The sequence below is a fragment of the Pantherophis guttatus genome, chromosome 1, assembly GCF_059756535.1.
Source record: "Pantherophis guttatus breed Tessera chromosome 1, ASM5975653v1, whole genome shotgun sequence".
Lineage (NCBI taxonomy): Eukaryota > Metazoa > Chordata > Lepidosauria > Squamata > Colubridae > Pantherophis > Pantherophis guttatus.
In genome coordinates this window covers 263,620,002-263,643,276 of record NC_142063.1, presented here as the reverse complement: position 1 = coordinate 263,643,276, position 23,275 = coordinate 263,620,002, and the positions used below count along the sequence as shown (strand labels likewise).

The window sequence follows — 23,275 nt, the reverse complement described above, 5'->3', positions numbered from 1 at the left end:
ATCCCAAATCTCTAAGCAACTTGTGGGAATAACGCAAATGACCAAAGATGCCTGTTCCCCTGCAGAGAAGTGAAAACTCCAACTGTCTTTGAACAGCATAGTAAGCCAATCTTCTCTTCTAGCTGCCCAGCAAATGGGTGAGGAAACCCAAAGAGATGCAGCATTTGGGCATTTTTGACACGCCCCAGAAATGGAAACTTTCAGAGGAAATTATCCAGATATGGACTATACTGGCTGGTGGCTCCTTCTCACCTTGCCTTGATAAATCTCCCTTGCAGAAGCAAAGAAGGAAAAGGGAGAGGAAATTATGACTGTTGTACAACTCTACAACCCCACCTCCGCACCAATATTTCTCAATTTTGGCAACTTTGAGGACTTCAACTCCCAGCATCCCCCAGCCATCATTGCTGGGAGTTGAAGTCCTCACATTTTAAAATTGTCAAGCTTGAGAAACACTACAGATATATTATTCACACTTTATTCATGTATAGCTTTTATTTTTGGATCAAGAAAAGTCATCGGTTTCAAGTACATATCCCAAAGGTGTTTTTTTCAAGAGGCAACTTGACTTTCTGGTTTTTCTTTGAAGAAGTTTCGCTTCTCATCCAAGATTACTGAAGAAGCTTCTTGGTTGACTGAGAATGTCCATAGACTTTCAGGTACATATTTCCTTGACTGATGAAGTTTGGTGTGGTGGGAGAGGGGCGCAGTTGGTTCCTGAAGAGCAAAAAGCGGAGAAAGTTTCTACAGCTTGATTCGCAGATTAAAATTGTAAACCACCCAATTCCGGCTTTGCCATTAACCGAAAATATCTCTTTCATTTCCTTCATTACAGAGGAGAAAAAAAGAGACCGTCTCGATCATCCCTGCCATGATTGGCTGGTGTGTTTCGCTGTCATTTTCTGCTTTAACTCACTACTACTACTAGTTCTGAGAAGTCCGGATTTCCCAGAACTTTTTCAAACTATAGACGCGGTGGGTTGAGGAAGGAAGGCAACACCGCCTAATGCATTAAGCACGGTGAATGCGTTACAGCGAACGAATGAGGCACAATAGGGGGGGGCGCAATGCAGGGCGCAAATGGCACCAGCAACAGGAGCTTCTTTCGGTGGGGAGGGGCGGCAGGAAGTGGGATGAGAGGGGGCCACTGACGTGTGTGAGAGTTGCCGGCTTCTCGAAGCTGCGATGGCACTGCCGGTCGCAGAACAGACAAAGCCGGGGATCATCGTGAGACTGTGACCCTTGGTGCTCTTGTTATCACGCCCCCATTCCCTTGCTCCTTATTGCTGGAAGAGCATTAAACCTGCGCTCCCAACTGGCCTTGGAAAAGGACAATTAGAGGAGGAGGAGGAGCAGGGCTTGACGCCACCAACACCACCGAAATCCGTCTCGTATCCTTTTTGAACTCTTTTAGGCTTGCAAAAGCAATGCTTGTAGGTATGGAATGAAAGTGTCTTGCACTCACTTCGCTTTTAATTAGCTGGAGAGGAAGAATAAAATTAAATTAAAAAATGCCCCGGCGGGATTCCTAGAAGAGTTGTCCAGAAGCGATGGAAAAACAAGAGGCGGCTTCGCCCGTAATTCTTCGCTTTTTTTCCCCTTTCCTTTCCCTTTTCAGTACGTGTTCTCCTTTCTCGCCTGGTTTTGGCTTCCAATTCTGAGCTCGCAGCGCCTCCACCCGCTTGATGTAAAATGTAGCTTCTCGTTTCAAATTGGCTGCTGCTGCTGCTGCTACTGCTGTATTTAATATATAGTTTGTTTTTGGACAGGATTTCCAAAAGATAACAGGGGGACAATATTTCCATAAATAACGGGGGGGGGGGGTATGAAATCGTATGAACTTATAGCCTGTGAAAGCTGCACAGGTGAGTGGCGGTAAGCCCATTTGCTTTGAGGCTGCATGAATCAAATTATAAGAATGGCATCAGATGCAAGGCTACCTGGATCTCTAGCAGCCGCAGAGAGTGGGTTTTTAATTTCATTTTTAACTACCTGTCTTTTCCTATCTGTTTCAATGGAATGAATTTGCCTTTCAATGGAATGAAGGTACTTTTACTGAGAGCAAATGAAAATATGACATATGGATCAGCTCAAGGGAAAAAAAGGGTCTTTGACATACCAGAGCCTGTGTGTATAAAAAATTGATTTTTTAAAAATAAAATATGCTGCTGGGCTGAAATACTTTCAATACTCTTCCTTGTAAACTTTTAAGAAGCTAATTGAGAGTAATACTCTTTAGTATAATTTTGAGGAAGTTGAAATAGAGATATGTAAAACGGCATTGCTTTTCAAACTGATTTACATTGTCCTGTTCTATTTGTTGTCAATATCAAATAATACATACCAGAATATAAGGTTGTGTAATGGTGTGTTACACAATAAATCAGTATTATTAAAATGCTGGTTCCCTATGGAAAGAAGTGAAAAGAGAAAATTGAGTATGTACACATAACTATGCAAGTTATTAGTGGAAAAATTATTCTCCCTTCTACTTTTACCAAAGGTATGTTAGGAATCCTAAGAGCAAAGGCTTAAATATTTGGGCCATCAAATTTGGGTTGCAAAACTCAAGACAACCCTTGTAGTTAAAGATCTCCCTTTGTAGTTGCTATTTTGTAGTTACCTGGATGTTCACAGCTCAAATCTGGTAACCCTATTCAAAACACAATACAACCCCCCCCACTGTCCGTTGTAAATATTAGTGTACATCTATCCACTGGACTTTGGTGAATCTATTTCTTTACATATTCCACTGAAATTTCCCATGCTAATGTGAAAATGTATTTTGAGTCCCTACTGCATTATAAAAAAAATCTTAGACTAAACTTTGTAACTGTCAAATTGACTTCAATAAGGCATTTGACAAATTAGACCACAACCTACTTCTTGATAAGATAGAAGAATGTGGGATAGACAGTACCACCACGAGATGGATTTGCAATTGGCTGACTAACCACACCCAGCATGTAGTTCTTAATGAAACTATATATACATGGATGGAAGCTTTCAGTGGGGTACCTCAAGGTTCTGTCTTGGGCCCAGTGGTCTTCAACGTCTTCATAAATGATCCAGATAAGGGGATAAAAGGGGAACTCATTAAATTGCAGAAGATGCCAACAGGCAGGAACTGCTAACATTTTGGAAGAAGGGTCTTGACAGACTTGAGTATTGGGCCTTATCCAACAAGATGCAGTTCAATGGTGAGAAAAGTAAGATCCTGCACTTAGGCAGGAAAAACCAAATGCATAGGTACAAAATAGATAGACTCTGGCTCAATAGCAGTAACTGTGAGAGAGATTTAAGTTTCCTAGTGGGCAACCATTGAAATGTGAGCCAGCAATGTGCTGCAGCTGACAAAAAGTCAATGCAGCCATGGGCTGCATCAACAGATATTGATCTCAATATCAAGAGATCATGGGAAGTGACAATGTGGCTTTATACCACACTTGTTCTGGTCACATGATACAGAAAGGATGCTGAGACCCTAGAAAGTGCACAGAGAAAAGCAACAAAGATGATAAAGAGTCTGGAGACTAAATTGTATGAGAAACAGTTGAGGGAGCTAGCTATGTCTAGCCCCATGATGGCAAACCTATGGCATGCATGCCCGAAGTGACACGCGAAGCCATGTCGCCTGGTACATCCGGCAGTGTCGGAAACCAAAAAAAGCTGGTCTTCTGTTTTCCGGCGTGAAAATGTGCACCAGCCAGTTGATTGGTGCATGGGCATGTGCTGCAGAAACCGGAAGACTTGCTTCCGTAAACTGGAAGTACCTTATCCAGTGCGCACATGCCCCCTGGGCAGCTCCTCTTTCTGGTCACAGCCCTGACGAGCATGCAAAATGCTCCCTTTTTGGCACTTGGTGCTGCATGCGCACACACGCTCCCTTTTTAGCACTCGATGCCGAAAAGGTTCACCATCACTGGTCTAGCCTATTGAAGAAGATTAGGGGAGACATGATAGCTGTCTTCCAGTACTTGAAGGGCTATCGCAGAGAAGAGGGGATTGACTTATTCTCCAAAGCATAAGAGGGCAGGATAAGAATGGGTTAAAGCAGAGGTTCTCAACCTGGGGGTCGTGACCCCTTTGGGGGTTGAACGGCCATTTCACAGGGGTCGCCAAAGCTCTCTCTCGCCCCCCCCCCCACGCCTTCACTCACCCTCACCTTCTGCCTCTGCTGGATCGCCCGGTCCCCGTTCGCTTACCCCGCCCACTCCCAATCTATTGTTGCCTCCGGAGTCCCAGCTGATGGTTAGAGGGGAAAAAAACTTTAAATTCTTGCCGTGGGGCTTCAAAGAGCCGCCCTACTCTCAGCTGTTTTGCGGAGGGCTCTGTTGCTAGCTAGCTGCAAAGAGGTAAATTCCTGGAGCAGATTTTTTCCCCCCTAGCTATGCTGAAAAAGCGAAATTGAAAGTAAGCAGGGTCTTGGCTGCAACGTGACAAAATGAGGCAGAGAGATTTCTTTTTCTTTTTCCTCACCAAAAAAGGTAGGTGCAAACTGCAAACAATGGGAAATTTAGGGCAAGAGGAGGTTCAAGATTTTAAAACACAGAAGAAAAAAAGCTCTATTTAACTAGGGAATTGTAATAATTGAGATACTATTAATTGCATATTGTGTTGAAAGCAGAAATGGTTAAGTTGTGGTTTGGAGGAATATATGGGGGAAATTATTTGGTTTATTATTATTGGTAAATATAATTGATTTGTAAGAAATTGGATTGCATGGAAATAATTGGAATATTCATGTTCATATTGATTAATATACAAAAAAGGTAGTTATATAACTAATTGATTTATATTAAAATGTTGAATTTGTATTAAACAACTGTATTACATAATTAACCAATGTGAGGATGAATATAAAAATAGATGACAATGGGAAGGGAAAAATTGAATTTGATTAAGATTAGAGATGAGGATGAAGGGTAATATTGGTTTTTTAAAAAAATAGATGAGGAATAAATATGGTAAAAAGGAAATATAAAAATTGTAAATTTAATTGAAATGACTAAATACTGTGTTGGAAGAAATATCCTTCTGGGTTCTGCTCCAAGTGGGGAAAAAGACACTGGAAACATGGAGACTGCTTGCAAAGATGGTTTAATGGTGGACAGGATCACATGGCTTGATGGGGCCCATTGTGTTAGTTTCTGTTGCTATTGTGTTGCAAATGTCCTTTGACAAAGGATTGAGTTTCTGCCTCTGGCCCATTAAAAAAGGGTGGGGGGCAGGAAGGTGGGAGTTGCTTTGTCTGTAAAATATGCTTCTCCATTTCTCATACAGGAAAATATAATATTCTGCCTTTTTAATATTTCCCAAAATATTTCATTCTTCTAGGAAAGGGGTGGGTGCTAACCTCCTACAACTGTTTAAATTTGTGAACCGGCCAAATACTCTGTTCAAAGAAAATATGTTGTATGTTTGTATGTGTGTTTCTAATTATTGCTATTTATTGCTATTTGTTCTCTTTTATTCTTTAAAGTTTAACAATTCATTCTTTATCTTAATATCTTAATATTTGTTTGGGGTTGGCTTTCTTCCCTTTCATCTTTTTTATTATACAGCAATCTTTCTCCTCAAACCTACCACCTCTGTCTTTTCTTTCTTACTTACTTTCTCTTCCCCCCCCCTCTTCTTCTTCTCCCTACTTCCTCTTTCTTTCTCCTTCTCCTCCTCTCTTCCTCCCTCTCTTACCTTCACTCCTACTCTAATTTCCTTTCCCTTCCTTCATCCCTCTCTATTGCTGTATCCTTTATGCATATGGAGGGCTGAAAAAGTTATTTTTGACTGGTCCTCGCACTTTTGACCAGTCCTCGAATTTACGACTGTCCTCACAATTTATGTTTTTGCCCTATCTTGTCACCATGGTGAAGAGAAGCAGTTGTGAAATGAGTGACACGGTTGTTAAGAATGGTACAATGGGCATAAATGATGATAACTGCGAAGACCGGTCAAAAGTGCGAGGACCTGTCAGAAATCACATTTTTCTGCCCTCTGGGTAGTCCTTTCGTGCACAGGGACTACTCAGAGGGCTGAAAAAGTTATTTTTGACTGGTCCTCGCACTTTTGACCAGTCCTCGAATTTATGACTGTCCTCACATTTTACCTTTTTTGCCCTATCTTATACCATGTTGAAGAGAAGCAGTTGTGAAATGAGTGACATGGTTGTTAAGAATGCTGCACAGGCATAAATGTGAGGATGGTCATAAGTGTGAGGACTAGTCAAAAGTGCGAGGACCTGTCAGAAATGACTTTTTTCAGCCCTCTGAGTAGTCCCTACACACATAGCCATGGCCACCCGGTCATGTGACCAGCTAGCCACGCCCACTCAGTCACATGACATCCAAGCCACGCCCACAAAATAAGCCACACCCACAGAACCGGTAGTAAAAAAAATTAGAACCCACCCCTGGTTGGGGGTCACCACAACATGAGGAACTGTATTAAAGGGTCCTGGCATTAGGAAGGTTGAGAACCACTGGGTTAAAGTTTCTTAAAGAAAGATCCAACCTAGAAGCAAAGAGAAATTTTCTGACAGTGGGAACAATCAATGTAATGGCTTTTGCCTCCTGGAGTTTCAAAAATTGACTGGACAATCAAAAATAGACTGGAGCGGGATGGTATAATGCCTCCTGCTTTGAGCTGGGAGTTGAAGTAGAAGACCTCTGAGGTCCCTTCCAGTACTATGATCCTATGTTCTAAAAACATAATATGAATACAATTAATTGGCTCCCATTTCCCTTTCTATACTAGATTTAGGATTTTTCTCCAAGCAGGTGTTTAAGCAGCAGATAAATTAATAATTCCCTAGTAAGGCAGTATAAATATTTTCTAGAGTTGCAAACTACTGCCCAAATCTGTAGTACATTGAAAACTATTGTTACCAAATTTTAAGAAAAAATACGTTATTTTGACTGATTCCAAGAAATATTTTGTTCTGATATTCAAACTACAATACAGGTAGTCCTCACCTTATGATGACAATTGAGCTCAAAATGTATGTTGTTAAGAGAGAAATTTGTTAAGTGAGTCTTGCCCGATTTTATGACTTTTCTTGCCACATTTGTTATGTAAATCACTGCAGTTGTTAACTTAGTAACATGGTTGTTAAGCAAATCTGGTTTCCCCATTGACTTTGATTGTCAGAAGGTTGTAAAAGGGAATCACATGACCCCAGGACACTGTGAGTCAGTTTCAAGCATCCAAATGTAAATCACATGACCATGGGGATTGGGGATGCTGCAGTGGTCATAAGTGTGAAAAATGGTCAAATCACTTTTTTCGGTGCTGTTGTAACTTTGAACAGTCACTAAGCATGTTGTAAGTGGAGGACTACAGTACTTGTACTGCATTTGTAATCATAGCATTACTATTCACAGTTTTCAGGTGCTTTCTGCACTGAATAGTAGGCAGTGAGATACAATTTTCACATTAGCCAAGTTTTGAATGAATAGCAATTTATGTGTCTTCACCATCTGTTCTTGATTGTCTAGAATGTTATTTATACACTATTGTTCTTGTAAATTTTACATGGATTTATAGATTTCATGTAATGCAACTTATAATACAAAATCCACTTTATTGCATTTGTTTAAAGAAAACAAAGTGCATTTTTATATGTGAATTTGCATTATTTATCTAAGTAAATAGGACTGCTTATTTATCACAAGTAAAACTCATCATTCTCAAAAGGACAATCTTAAGGCTAAAAGTAAGTAAGAGTAGAAAACAAAATGTTCATCAGATGAATAAAGTTGCTCACCCTCGCCATAAACTATAACGATAATAGACAAATTCAGGTAAACTATTAAACTAAAATCAAACCAACCTCATTATAGCATTGGATTCGTACAAGATAGGAACTTACTACAGCTTGATTAATTGAAAAATGGATCAAGGAGGAAGATCTATTTTGCCAAATGTAGTTCTGCTCTGGCCTTGGTTTGGCTAGTATCTTGAGTACTATATGTTTCAAAAACTGCAGTTAGTCGAAATAAATACTTTCTGACTAAACCTCACATCAGAAATATGTTGATGAAGATTCTCAGTCATCCAGATAGAGTTGTCTGGAAGTTGAGTTATGGTAACCGGACTTTTTCGGTTTGAAACGTGCTGTTTATCAAGGTAGCTTCTTCAGTCTGAGCTAAAGAATCATCAGAAAATAAAATTTGTATGAAGATCTCCACTTATTACAAGGTACACCTGATTTTAAATTGGTTCCTTATATTTATATGGTGGGGGGAGGCACTTTTATATAAATACTTTTTTTTCTTTTTACGACCCTTTAATCCCTTTAGTCAGGATGGGGTTGGGGCAACTGAGTGGAGCTGAGCATTTACTGGCTAGATGCTCTTCCTGACACCTGTGCAGAGTTCATAGCAAATATTTTCTTTTTGTGTCCACCTCTAGGCCACTGCACTGCTCCTTTTATCCAAATAGTTATCCAGTGTAAAATTCTCCCATCTATTTTATTCTCCTAAAACTGAAGCCCTGGCTTAACTGAGTTGATAGTGTAGGGTTTAGTTGGAGTACCTTAGATATAGCTATAATAGAATAGTGCAGAATAGCTACATTGTTAGATTGGAGAAAATAAGACACAGCAGTCCAAAAAACACTGTAGTAACAGTAAAGTAGAAATATGGAATTTTAAAAAATAGATGTGTGTCCTTTACCAGAAAATATTATCAGTAAATGTATCATCTAACCTAACTAATTACATGCTTAGGGTTTAGGAAAGTATCTGGCATAACTGACAATCTAATTAACACCAGTTGTTTAATGGATCTCTAAAGACTTGTGAAATGCAAAAGGTATAAGATTCACAGGAACATTAAAAAAAACCCTATTTGAAGAAACTATTTCAAAGTAAATAATTATAATAGTTGGGATCTTATTGGATCCATTTGCAGAATGGGCATGTGCTGTAATGTATCTTAATCCAGTATAGTGATTTAGATAAATTACTGCCTTTATTCACTGCATCAGATATGTTTTTAACAAGAAAACTCAAAATTAAATTGATGTTGATTAAACCTTTTAAAAATGAAACTTATTCTTCAGACCATTTATTATTATTATTATTGCATATCACACTATAAAACTGTTTATTTAGCATAGTGTTTTGGTAAATTAAGAAAGACAATGTGACATTCTTTGATACCATACTTCCATAAAGTAATAAAAATAGATGCAAAAATATTTCTATCTTTTTATATGTAATAAGCCATATATCATATGGCTTTTTTCTGTTGGCTAGTTATTACTGACTTACAAACCATTTATTGCTGTAGGGACTCCTTAAATCCATCTTATTATCACTAGTAACACTAATGTGACCTCTATTTTATAAGACTCAAATGATAATTGCATTGGAGTCTATATCTCAATTCTTAAAAAAAAAAATTAAAGACAGGCTTTAATATTTGCTTCTAGTCCATTCAATTCAAAGCACTGGTTTGATCTTAAATTCTAATTGGCTTATGAAAGAACACCTTTTACAGTTATTTCTGCCTGGTTAAGTTAAAGGCCTTCATGGCTTGGGACCAGGTTATCTGAGGGACTGTCTCTTGCTGGTCACATCTACCCAACCCATCAGAGTGGGGAGGCAGGGAATGCTGCGGGTCCCATCCCTCAGGGACCCAGAAGAAGGGCATTCTCTGTGGTAGCTCCCTCTCTCTGGAACATCATTCCCCGGATATTAGAACGGTCCCCACTCTAATACTCTTCCGGAAGGCGCTGAAGACTTAGTTCTACCAGTGGGCCTGGGGAACCCCAGAGCGGGATGGAGCCCATTAAATGGCTCGTGTGATCTGCTGTCGCCGGGACGAGGGGTGGGTGGGGGTGATTTTATTATACTGTATTAATTTATTTGATTCTTTTTATTAGTTTTATTGTTTTAAATGTGGTTTTATATTCTTGAGTCGCCATGGGTGAATAGGCGGCAATATAAATTCAATAAATAAATAAATAAATAAATAAACAAACAAACAAACAAATAAATAATCTTCAGAATTATTCTTCAGGCACAACTATCAACTGGCGCACAAACAACTTTTAAAGATCCTTATAAAGTATGATAGCATCCATCTGTGGAATGTCCTCCCAGAGAAAGTTTGTCTAGTATGCTCACTACTTCTCTTTACATCTCAAGCCAAAGCTTAATATGTAGAATGTTTAGCAAACATTACTGTTGTTTTTTTTTAAAAAAGACTTTATAATCCTTTTTTTCCTCGTTTGTAAAATACTTGTGGCCAGTTCAGTGATATAAATAACACAAACACATAAATATTAAAGGAATCCAAGTACTAATTCTCTATTTCGACAAGAAGTTGGCATAATACTGAGGTTTGTAAGATTTTATTAAGAGCTTTTCCTATATTTGTGAGAATTATTCTAGGCAGAAGTCCCATTCTAAACTGAACTGTTCTGTATACCTTATGCGTATTATTTGCACAATAATTTTGAATTAATTGATGAGAAATATATAATCTCTTATATGCTAAATCTAAGCAAATAGGTTACAAAGGTTATATATAAAAGAAATACATAAACTGTTTTGGTGTAACAAAAAAACATTGGTGGCATCAATTGTACAAATACATGGGCTTGGATAGTAAAAAGTGTTAAGTAGAGCTGCCACCCTGTGGCCAAAGGCTAAACTACAGGATTTGTATTTCTCAATACTGTATGACAATTATTTGCCTATTCTGGTATTCTGAAAGTGTTTGATATAATAAAAAGCTGGACAAAGACAAATTAAATGAAAATTTAAAAAATCTTGAATTAAGCATAAACAAATAAAAGGATGATTTTAATATGGTTCCACTATTGAAATGGATGTTCTGCTTAGAATTTGCACATCCTTTTAGTTTTATTTCTAATGCTGATTTTTTTACTTTTAAATGTCTAATTTTATATATGTATTTATTTTATGGACTATTTTATGCCACCCAGAATTACTTCTCATGAGATAGGTAGCTATATAAATTTGATAAACAAAGATAAAATCATTTGAAAAGCTAAATTATGAAAGATAGAAATCCAAGGTGATACAGAATGGCTAATTTGGATGTTTTTAAATGTCATTGCCTTGGAGTTTGTAATTCCAATTATCTGAATTAAACTCTCAACAGCATTCAAGTCCCTTGTTGCACGTCCTCTGAAAAGAATAAAATGGTTCCAGATTGTTTAGAATCTGAACTAATCCACATTACCAATTTGGGCATCCAGAATATGCAAATCATTACTCCTGTCACCTGTACTAAGGAAGATTTTTTATCAAGGATTATACCATTTGGCAATCTGAATTTAATCGTGAAATTCAAATTTTATCACTATGTGCCTGTTGCTTAAATCAACGTGTAACTTTCATGATATGACTTAACCAGTAACTCTACTCTCCCTCCATCAGGAATGTAATTGGATCAATAAATTATTGGAGTCCTAAAACGTTTGTTTGCCATTCTTTTAACCATTATATGACACTCATGTAAAATTGAGACTTTAAACATTTCCTCAATTAATATTTTTTAATTGTTTAACATTTGAAAGGGTAGCCCCTCTCCCTATTATAGCATTATATGGACGCGAATCTGCAATGTTTTCTTCCCAGATTATTTCCCAGTTTGGCCTATAGCCTTAGACTTTCCAAATAAATTCCTGTCCAAGTACCAGCTAGGATCAATCCTGATTGCTTTGTAAAATAGCCAGTCAGCTAAGTGCTGCCACCTTGTGTTAAGAAACAAAAAATAATTAAAAATCAATAATTAACTTACAATTTAGGACATGTGGATAAACTAAATCGTAACCACCTTTGAAATTATAGCAAGCCCAGAACAGGTACAGCCTGTAAAGCATTTCAAGCTGTAGTAAAATGTGACGCCTCTCCCTTCTGCTCATGTGACTGCATTTCGGGCATTTGGCAGCTGGCTCACCTTTATCACCATTGTAGCATCTTGTGGTTGTTTGACCATGACCTGCTGTGCAAAAAAAACAAAACAAAAAACAAACCCCTCCCATTCAGAATTGGTTTGCACTTGTGACTGCAGCATTTGCTAAACAACGCTACAAAAATTTATAAAATCGGGTAGTCAGGTAGGTACTTTGACCTATGACCATAATGACTGGAAATCTGGTCCCAAATGTGATCCCTAAGTTGAGTATTAACTATATTCCCTTATCCAATGTTAGGAACAATTTTTGAATCTAAATTACATTCTATGGCAAAACTAGTATAAGAAAAGATCTACTGCATAGTCTCTTCCAAATCTGATGTTTTCAGCAAATTCTTTTACTCTTTATTAATCTTTAGTGATAGATGGTCAACAGTGGATCATTTGGAGATATTTTAGAAATTGTGTGCCATCAAATCAATTTTAACTCCTAGTAACCACAGAGACAGATTTTCTCCATGACAGCCTGATCTAGATTAAAAAAGAAAGACCATTATCATTCTCGGGTATATGAAATAGCTTGATCTAGTAGCTTGCAGTATCACATTTTTACCTTATTACTGTTGAGTAATAGCAGAGGCACCCATGCTGTTCAACATACCCGCTCATATTTTTTTAAAAAAATTATCTTGTAATAATTTGAAATTTTCACCAGTGGATGTAAACATTTGTTTAACTATTTGACTCAAATATTCATATTTATTTGAGGGAAGTGGTGTTAAATTACAGCAACAAAATAGTTTATTTCATTGTTTTATTCTTGGTATTGTATACAATTTTGACCTCTTCCAAGATAGATGATAAAAGTTTTTAAATAAATTTATAGGAGCCTTATATGACACACATTTTAACATTGATTCTACATTTGTAACTAACCTTTTATTCAGGAACTGCAAAAATGCTTTTTCAAAAGATATTGGAAGGAGCAATCTTTTTTCAGTCCTTTATATTATCCTCAGAAATGACATGGTCATTGAATTCAGTAGTTATTTTAGTAGAAAATGTATGTTTTAAGTATAGTGTGTTACTCTAAGCTCCCATATTTCCCCCGAAGGCTTGACTGTTCAAGCTCCAAATGATGTCTCTAAGACTAGAGATACTTCTATGGGAAAATTCTTTTATATTACCATGCCTTTAATAGCAAGGTTACAATGCAACAGAAACATACTTGCACTTAACCCTAGTCTCAAAGTAGGAATTACTTCAAAATAAATATTTCGACTGCATAACGATTAAGAGGCTTGTTCTAGCAATACCTCAAACTAATAGAAATGCAGAGACATCAATCACACAGTGAAACACTGTCTTTGAACATAAAACTTCTGAGTATTTTTAAAGAGACGAGTACTTAAAATTCAAGGAAATTCATAGCTAGTATTTTATGCAAAAACAGCTTTTTGTCATCTTTAAAGATAAAACTGTTTAAAATGGGAATCTAATATATATCAAAGCATTGTGTGTGTGTGTGTGTGTGTGTGTGTAATATTATATATCAAAGTATCTTTGCCAAAGATACAAAACAGCTGTTTCTTACAAAAATGCTAAGAAACAATGTTAAACCCAAGTAGGACAGTTTTGTGGATAGGTTATTTCTCAATGAGGATGAAGATTCAAATTGTTTTGGAGAGGCTTTTATTCCCAAGAGATCAGGTTCATAACTTAGTGTTTGGGGATATCTTGGTTGTAGTGATTCATTCCCATAATCTCATGTATGGACTAATGGAATGCGATCTCTATGGGACTGCTTATGAAATCCTAGCTACAGAATTAATGAGCTTTAATAAATTTGATCTATGTTTCAACCTTATTAAAAGGTTGAATTATATTTAAGCAGTCATTTCTCCCTTGCACTACATGTCACTTCATTCTTACAGTTCTGGTTTCGAAGGTAGGGCTCTTCAGTTTGGCACCTTATTATCTGTGGAAGTGCCTTCATCTATTCTGTATATATTCCCCATACATATGTATTCCTTAGATTACCTCTGAAAAGATCTTTTTTTCAGTGGTGGTTTTAGGGTTATGGAATACTTTCCACAGAAATAAACTGGAACTAGATTATTAAATTCTTAGTACTCTTAAATTTTAAGCCTTTTAATACTCTTGGGTTTTTAAAATAGTTGCTGGCAGTTTGACATTCTTGGCTAGTTTAACTTTGTAGTTTTTAAAATGTATTATAAGAGGTTGGCTTTTATTTTTATCGTGTGTGTTTTGTATATATTTTATAATGTAATTATATCAAATCTTAATGTTTCTTATTTTATATAAGCCACCTTGAATGGCTAGATAGGAAAATGTATGTAAATATATGTAAATTAATAAATACCTAAGTAGAAGATTTGATTTTACAGGATCTTATAAGGAAGGGTACAAGGCCAACTTGATAAGGCCTACAAGATCTTATAAACACAAATAATAAAGTGTATGCAATACTTCAGTCAGAAACATGGAAATGAAGGTAATTTGACAAAAGGATAAAGTAATGTTTCTTTTAACATGTGGAAATATTTTTCTTCAGTTTTAGCTAAAAAGCAAATGATAAATTATAGAAATACATGCAACACTTACTAGGCAGCATTTTAAAGGTGTTTGTTCATAATCAAGGAAGTCAGCAACTTAAACTTAACATTACTTTCAAATGTAGGACCCTTTTTTAAACATAAAAGTCTGTCACTTTGTCTACTTCTTGAAGGCGTAAGAAAGTGGGATAGATGATAGATCTTCAAGAATTGATCATACTAAGAATACATTAATAATGCATGAAACAAAAGCTAGTTTTGTTTCAGGAGAGATTTGAATAGTTTATTTTGCCCAGTCAGAGCCCTTCAGCATAATGACACATTCATATACACATATGAACATTATTTTCTGAAACATTAATGTATAATATACATTTTTCCCTTTTTAAAATACCAACTGCACAGGTATTTTTATTTACAAAAATATCCCATACTTAATTTTAATGTTATGACATAGTTTAGAATCAAGTACATTAAGTAAAATTATGCAATCTAACATTTCCATTTGTAATGGTATGGTTTACCATTCATATGAAACTAAGTTTGTAGACGGATGAATCTGCAACCTTATCCTAAAATGCATTTCCCAGTTTCATCATCAGAACACACAGTGGGGCTCCGCAAGACTAAAATGGTAGAGGACAATTAAAAAAAAAAATGAAATACACAATGTACATAGAGCAAAATACATTTAAGCTAGAAGTTTTATATCAAGCATGCTTTCCCAAAGAATAATGGTAGAATCATTTACTGATATTCTTCTCTTTTTTTCTTCAGTGGTGCTTGCTTAATGAAACAGAAGCAATTCTAGAAAGTAGAATGTTCTTCTTAGATCTAACCAATATGAATAGCAGCATATGAGATTAAGTAACTCAAGTACAGTTTATTTACACATTTTTTAAAAGGGGAGTTAACATTCCACTTCTCCACTTTGCAATATCAAATAATAACTCCATGGATGATGCCATGATTTTATCCAAAAATCAGACCTACTAATCTGTAAAAATGTAAAGGTCAAGAAACATACAGTTGCTTGACATTTAGAAATACTAATTCTAAATAGCATTTATGAAAAATGCTAATACAGATTTAGTTGCATTTTGATTCCTATGACCAAATTATTTTGAAAATTAAAAACTGATCTGGACTTCAAACAAACATGATTTACATAGGAAACATATTCATGCATTCCTGATTTGATTCTCAATGTACATTAAGCAGTTTTTAAATGCAGGTAATTCACATGTACTGGACATTAGCTTTTATCATCCACCACCCCCAACCATAAAATTCATTTAACAGGATCTTTATTTTTGGTAGTAACATCACTAACATTCACAAGGAAAAAGAAATTCACAATACTGTACAGACAAGTATCTAGACTATGGGAACAAGCGCAGCCGAGAATTTGCACAATAAACAAAGGCAAGCAATGAGTACTTTCCAGTCACTAGGCACACCACAACTAGTGGAGTCATATTTCCATCTCTATGCATCAGGGCACTAACAAAATGAGGTTATTCACCAACCACAATAATATGCATTAAAAAAACCATTCTGAAGACAAAGACCAACAAATACAAAATACGGAGGAAACAATATTTCAGAATACAAAATACTGTAGCTGACCAAAATAAAATAGAATAAATGGAATTCAGTTTTAATATACTCATGGAAAAAAAAGAGTTATAATGGATATCCATCATCAAGCTGCTTTTCGATATGTTATATTTGGATTATATAAATACCTCCCTTCTCATGGAGCAGTTTCTTAGGTAGTGTTATAATGTTGCTTTAGGCCAGAAGTATATATTAGAATGGGTATGCTTATTGTCATCTCTGCATGAGATGACATTTTAACTATAAGCTGAATTAACTTTTGTATGCCTCTTATATATATTATCTTTGACAAACTTAACATAATTATAATTAAAAGAAATATCCTCAAATTTGATAGCCAACTATATCTTATGCTATTATATATAAAAAAAATCACGACTCCAATTTAGCCTGTGCTTAATTCTCTTTTTTTACATAGAACCAAAAGCACTTTTTATTTTGGACAACACTGCAGCTTTAGGTGACCATTAAACAAATCTGAAAGTGTTTCAGTTGTTGGGTGTTTTAAAGTTTTTAAAATCATTATTTTACAGTTAATTTTTCCTGATCCTTTGGAGCTTCAATAGACAGTACCTCCTGCACTTTCTACTTCTCTACTCATACCATGAAGGAAAGAGGTCCATATGTGCAGTCTTTAGTCCTGAAAGCCTCCTTCCTTCACCAGCTTGGAAGCTCCTATCCACAAGGAACTTGTTGATACATGAGAAAATGTAGAATTCTGTGTGATGGATAGGATGTTTGCTGAAATTAATTTTCTAAATGATAATATCTACATAGAATTTAAAATTTATAGATGGAAAAGGATGAAATACTCAAGCTTGCAATACTTAAAGTGCAGGGAAAAGAAATTCAAGTTTATAGTTCAGATAAGATCAGTGCTATAGAAAGCAAAAAAGAAAAAATCCACTGCATCAAAATTACCTTTGGCTGTAGCTTTCTAATATAGAGATGTCACACGAAGGAAATACCTCAAGCAATAAATGTAAATTAAATTATCTCAAGGCTATTGATACAAATCAGGAAAGTCGCTTTACTCTTAACGTGTTATAATGGAATCACACTTTCAGGCTTGCTTGAAATAATATTTACATAAACATTCAGGAGTTACAGTTTGGCAATTTTTAACTGAAGAATTGTGTCTTCAGTTTATTAAAATTAAACTTGTTAATATTACATGAAAGACGAGTAGCAGCCATTTCCCTGGACTACATATAGTTGCTTATTTTTCTACAACAACGCTACCAAACTGTTCTGGCTGTTGTGGAATGAGCCCCTGACACACTATCAGTGGTTTAATAATTGCACAGTTGTGATAAGTAAAGAAACAATGCTGGCGCATTTTAAAAATTATTTATTTTAACCACTATATCTATTTCTAAAAAGTTCTGAGCTACACATTTTCCTCATAAGAAACACTACATTTCTTTCCACTGATTTTGAAATGGTATACGTATTTATGTGAAATATATTTCTCTCACTAGCCAATGCAGTTATAACAGTTCAACAAAATCAGCAACCATAATGAGGAAGGATTTTGTTTGCATTTTCTTTTGGCTTTTCCAAACAAAATGTGCTGGGCAAATATGGACATATTTTGTGAATGAAAGCATGCTTTCCCATTTTGCTAATTTTTTAATTAGTGTCTCAAATATTATGAAGGTGTTCATGTGCCCTTACAATGTATCTCATCTACACATTAACTTCTTACACATTCCTCACCATTTTAAAATTCTGCCCACAGTATTTTTTAAATAAGTTTGTAGACACTATTAACTCTTGTTTCAACACCATTAAAAATAATCATTAGAAACAGATTATGTAACCATAAGTAAACAAAATTTATAGTAATGCTTTAATGCAATCATTTGTATTACTTGTCATGTTTGAATGTTTACATAAGCAACCTACTCTTTCTAGAATGAAAGCACTTTTGTTTTGTTTTTTAAATAATGCACGAACGGATTGGTGAATAGGGATTTACCACTAATAAACTACAACTAACCTTTCAGGAAATTTCATCAAATCTAAAAAAGTTCCTCCTCTTTCACATCAACATTCAAAATGAGATGGCTCAGCACATCACTATGAAAAATATCCCAAATAAATTTAATAGAGTTGTGGAAGGCCTCAAAAAATGAACGTGCATACTAGGAGTATACACCTTGCTGCTCCTTATATAGTTTGGATATAAGCTCATAATTTATGATTACTGGCCATGCAATAAAGAGAGCATCAGGATGTCTACCACAATATGACATAACCACCAAACATTTCTAATATTCATTCCAAATCTTGAAAATGTATGCGGCCTTGTTCTGACTTGTCCAGATGAAATACAAATGAAGAAGATAATGGTAATGTCCCTAATACTACAGCAAATAACTTATGTATGAAGCAAACTGTCCTACAACTGTATGTTACTTCAAGGAGAATTGACAAATAGCATTAAATGAACAAAATCAGTAAAATGACATATTTGCCAAAGTCTATTTTCTGCAAATATTTTCTAGTTAAATTATTACATTCATGGTATAAAATGCATAAACACATTTTAGAAGGTGTTTGTTGGCATCTCCTTCATGAAGTTTGTCATCTATCAAATACTTGTTCAGGAATGCATAATGGTGATCACCTCAGAATAAGGTAATGAGAATTCAGAATGAGTGGAGCACTTCCAGCAGGTAAGAAAGCTGACATCATTAATTCTTGATTCATTATAGCGTTCTCTTTTCCATACACTTTTACAACTGGAAGAATTACTATTCTGCATAATTTGTATCTGTAAAACATTTTTCCTTAAAGGAAATCATGTTTCAGTTAAGTGTACTGAGGTTTATGCTTCTGACTGCAAGACACAATCAAGGCAAGGTAAGAGCCAAGAAATCAATAGGACATTGTTTTAGCATGTGCTTAAATGTTTCCATCAGAAATCAACAAAACTTAACAATTTTAAGCTAGATTATACTATTTGTACAACAACAAAAATTAGCAACTGACAAGTGAAACTACTAATGCATAGGGAAGTTACAATAATAAATAAGTTAACATTTTTATGCCTATGTCACATATCTTTTAAAAATTTGGTTTATGGATTTTATTCAACATATTCTTATAAACTCAAGTAATTTATTTTACACCCCTAAAACACCCCACAATTGTACTATAATTAAATGTCATACAAGCAAAATAAGTAAGCAAGTAGTTTTATATCTGGCTCAAATCTTGGTGGCAAGAACCATTTGCTGAATCGAATGTCCAATGTATCCCATGTTTGCAGGAATATTGAAATTTTCTTCTCTGATACCTTAAGTGAATTTCATAGTATCCCTTACCCAAACCTACACTGAAGAGAGGTAATAATCTAATGCTTTAAATATACTAGCAAAACACATTAGCAACCCCAAGAGAGAAACAGATTTCAACTTTCCTGAAGTTTGCACGTCTACCCACCCAGTGTTGTAACCAGACTGTAAGGGCTTAGCTTTATTAAATGAAAGGTTTCTTAAATCATATTCTTTCAGAAGTAGGTCTAATTTATTTGAAAGACTTCATTAAACAATGCCAGTCAGTAACTTTTAACGTGGACTGAACCATATTACAGATAAATGCATATCCAAATAATATTTTGAGCCAAACCATTGCTTAACCAACACCAGGAAATCTTCTTTTGGCTTAAACTTCAGACATGCATATCAAATAATTCATTCAACATTTGCAGTTTGGGCAAGTGTTTAGAAAAATAAAACTCAAGCCTCTGAATGGCCATATACTGGCACTTGCTTAAATAAAGCCTATACTAATTTAAGGCTGTTTGCAAATGATCACAAATTAGTCACTATTTCTGATTCCAACATGACAAACATTTCTTAATTATGTATTTTTCTAAATATTTTAAAATAAATTATATTTTATAATATGGCTTTGGTGCAGCCTTTATTAGCTAAAAATATACTGCTTCAATTTGGCACATCTTAAATCCCTCCTCTCGTACAAATCTACATAAGAATCTACCAGTTCCTAAAGTGGTAAAATATTGAGTGCTTTGAAAACAATCCACTCTGACTTTAACTTTATTGTGTAATCTATGCAGTGAATCAAAGGGCACTTACATGGAAGAAAATTCCTTTCAAATTAAAAGACTTGTTTCCAAGTAAGCACACTCAGATTAAGGAGCCAACTTCTTTGCTGATGGGTTTGACTTAGAAACTATTTTGAAATTAAATTTTGTTGTTTTTTTTCCTGAATATATTTTAGTACAATGCAATTGATAAATTGTGAAAGTTGTATCTTAAAGAGTTCAACACTGAACTGAAGACAAGTTTACCTGATTGGGCATGTAAACTAGCTACATACCTGATATTTAAATTCTTACACAAATACATTCTGTTAAACACACAAAGTAAGTTGTACAGCATGAATTAAATTTGTATCCATGTAAAAAAATTATAAATTGATCCAGCTATATTGGCAGGAAAATAAAATATATATATATAACTGGTTGAAAGATGACAAATATGTATCAATGCAAGAGATATTTTTACTTTTCACATTAGACAGCCATAACACAAATGAAAACTTTTAGCATGATGTGCAGGTCAATCACTTGTGTTTTTATGATGCAAAATAATTTATCTTATTTTTTACTTGATGCTGGCTGCATGTGGACATCACAAAAAACATGGATTATTATGAGAGAAATAAGCTACAGCAAGCCTTGAGCTTACATGTTCCTTTCTTCTGCTTCTCAGATATGGCCATACAAAATTGGAAGCTTTCACATCTGATTAACAGCAGTTTAATGCTATATGGTCATATGTGGTCAATCTTACCTAAAGTTTATTGAAACAAGCTAGCTTCAAACTGAGTTATGAAGACGGCTTATTTCAGACCAGTAAGTCACAGGCATTAAAAGTAATCTTGTTGAGTATGAACAAAGCTATAGTTAAACAAAAACTGAAGCAAAAGCATGCCATGGTTTATTATGAAGTCCCAATGCAGCAACAATATAAAGATGCAAAGACAATACTATTAGATCAGGGGTCCAAGAAGAGATTATGTGACTGCATGTGAACTATGTGTAGATTCAAGATGGAACTTGTGTATTTCCAGTTTATCAGATCAGAGAAATGGTAGCAGAATAAGTCATTTTCAGACAGCTTTATGAATGTGCTTTTAAGGAGGAAAGGTGTAGATCAGTTAATAGTCCCATAAAATGAACTTAATTCTAGCTCTTGGACCCCTGATTTATTGCAGCCTCCTGAAGGAGGATGAAACACTGGCAGCAACAACAATAGCACAAAACTTTTGGCATATGAAATATTAACACAGGATAGATCCTGCATTGCCCCTGTTCTTTTGATTCCAAATTTTCTATTTTTGTCCATGTGTTCTTTTTGCCATCAATTCTGTTCTCAAGCTCCCAGTCAGCCCACAGATAACACACATACATGCGCAGATGCGCAAACACACCCTCACGATGTGGGTGTCAGTTTTAAATACAATGATCCTCAGTTAAAGCTGTACGACTGAGGTAAACCAGTGCATAATTTGTGCTAGGAAACATCTGTACCCATTGGCTGACACCCTTCCAGCTTTGCTGGTCCTGCAGAAGTTAATGAAAATATTTTTCTTCAAGGTAAAGTTATAGAGATGCATTTGAGAATGTGTTGTCAGAACTGGTACCATTTTTTATCCTTGCATTTCAACATCATCTAAAAGCAAAACAAAAGAACAGAAGTATATAATAATGTATCTGAGAGTATACACAATACCATTTATTCTAAAGACTACAAAGTATCCATTATTAATGACATTATTAATGAGTGAATAAATAATTGAATAGATAAATAAAGTGGTATAGAAAAAAATGAACCCCCCAAATATAAATTGCATGAATTCATTTTCTTAGTCTCTGCCTATAACAATATAACAACCAATTAATTTCAATAAAGATGACCAGGAAAGCCCATCTGATCATAACTGCTGACATAATGGGAATATTCACATCTCTTCCCCAGAATATCTGCAGTGAACTAACTTTCATGCTGCTCTGTTCAAACTGGAAAGAATAAACCTAAACAATTGGCCTTTTTGTAAAAAAGGCAATTGATACCCAAGAAGGACATACCTCATGTGCATGCTTTGAGAAAGAATCAGCACTAGCTAACATGGCTGTTGTTCGTTCTTCCAGCTCTCCCAATTTTTGCCCTCTTTCATCCAAGGCTATTCTGGCTCGTGCCAACTCACAAACTATTCCTGATGCTGCTCCTTTGACTCCTTCAATACCACCAGGACCTGGTATATGCTGGGCAAGACTTCTTGATGCCTTTCCAGAAGCGGATTCACCAACTGATCATATCAAGAAAAAACAAATTATGTTTGCATTCCTTTCAGAGGAGAACTTACTGCTCATAAGCAGAATTACACATTGGGAGAGATGAAACCATATACTTTATGATAAAACCAAATGAAAAGAATGTGTTGAAAATTATTCAATAATTCTAACAGCAATATATAGTCAATATCTTATCCCTATTTAACTATACACATTATTTTAAAAATGTTATTTGAAATTACTTAGAGGAAGTTAATACACCTATGAATTGTATGGTCCTTATCCAATTTATAATGAAGTAGTAAACCATGAAGTAAGCCTTTTCTGTTGCTCAGTTTGCCCTTTGGAGCCCCACTGCCCGCCCACCCCCAAATTAGATTGGCTTTGACTTGCTGGCTTTTCAGAAAGTTCTTAAGACCCAGATGTTCCAGGCATGGGAGTGGAGTGTTAGTTAAAGCCCTTGATGTGGCTATTAGTGTGTAGATTGGTTTGGCTCCTAAAACAGTTCTTTATGTTTTATATCATGTTCTTAACTTCATGAATTTAAGATGTATGGACTTCAACAGTCCACACATTTTAAAGTTGCTAAATTGGAAAAACACCGTTTTATATTATGTTGCAGCATTGCTTCTAAATGTAAAACAAAAGAGAAGGAAAGGAAAGGAGGGAAGTTGTAACAAAGAAGGGTATTATTTCAATCATCTTTGACTTTGTATAAATCAGAAACTGAAAAGGATTGAGTAAAACTACTAATGGTTTGCCATTTTGTTGTTTTACTTATTTTCACGCTGCTGATTTATATTTTTAATTTGCTCAATTGTAATATAGTAAACTATTAATATGAAGTTTTTATA

The 23,275-nt window shown here is 35.3% G+C and overlaps 1 protein-coding gene and 1 long non-coding RNA gene across 6 annotated transcripts in view; one reads left to right on the top strand and one right to left on the bottom strand.

The window, feature by feature from the left end:
• Nucleotides 1-1,176: 1,176 nt before the first annotated feature.
• LOC148116839 (uncharacterized) lies at nucleotides 1,177-22,412 on the top strand. The gene is made up of 3 exons (XR_015732531.1): nucleotides 1,177-1,391; nucleotides 18,905-18,955; nucleotides 22,278-22,412. It is a non-coding gene; the product is annotated as an uncharacterized LOC148116839 (long non-coding RNA).
• STXBP5 (syntaxin binding protein 5) overlaps nucleotides 19,600-23,275 on the bottom strand; it is a 109,005-nt gene continuing 105,329 nt past the window's right edge. For all 5 annotated transcript variants that reach the window (XM_034418976.3, XM_034418978.3, XM_034418979.3 and 2 more), the window contains 2 exons: nucleotides 22,215-22,435; nucleotides 19,600-21,798 (listed from right to left, as the gene is read on the bottom strand). In XM_034418976.3, coding sequence (XP_034274867.1) covers nucleotides 21,757-21,798; nucleotides 22,215-22,435 — 263 coding nt within the window. In that variant the 3' untranslated portion in view covers nucleotides 19,600-21,756. The remainder of the gene's footprint in view (nucleotides 21,799-22,214; nucleotides 22,436-23,275) is intronic.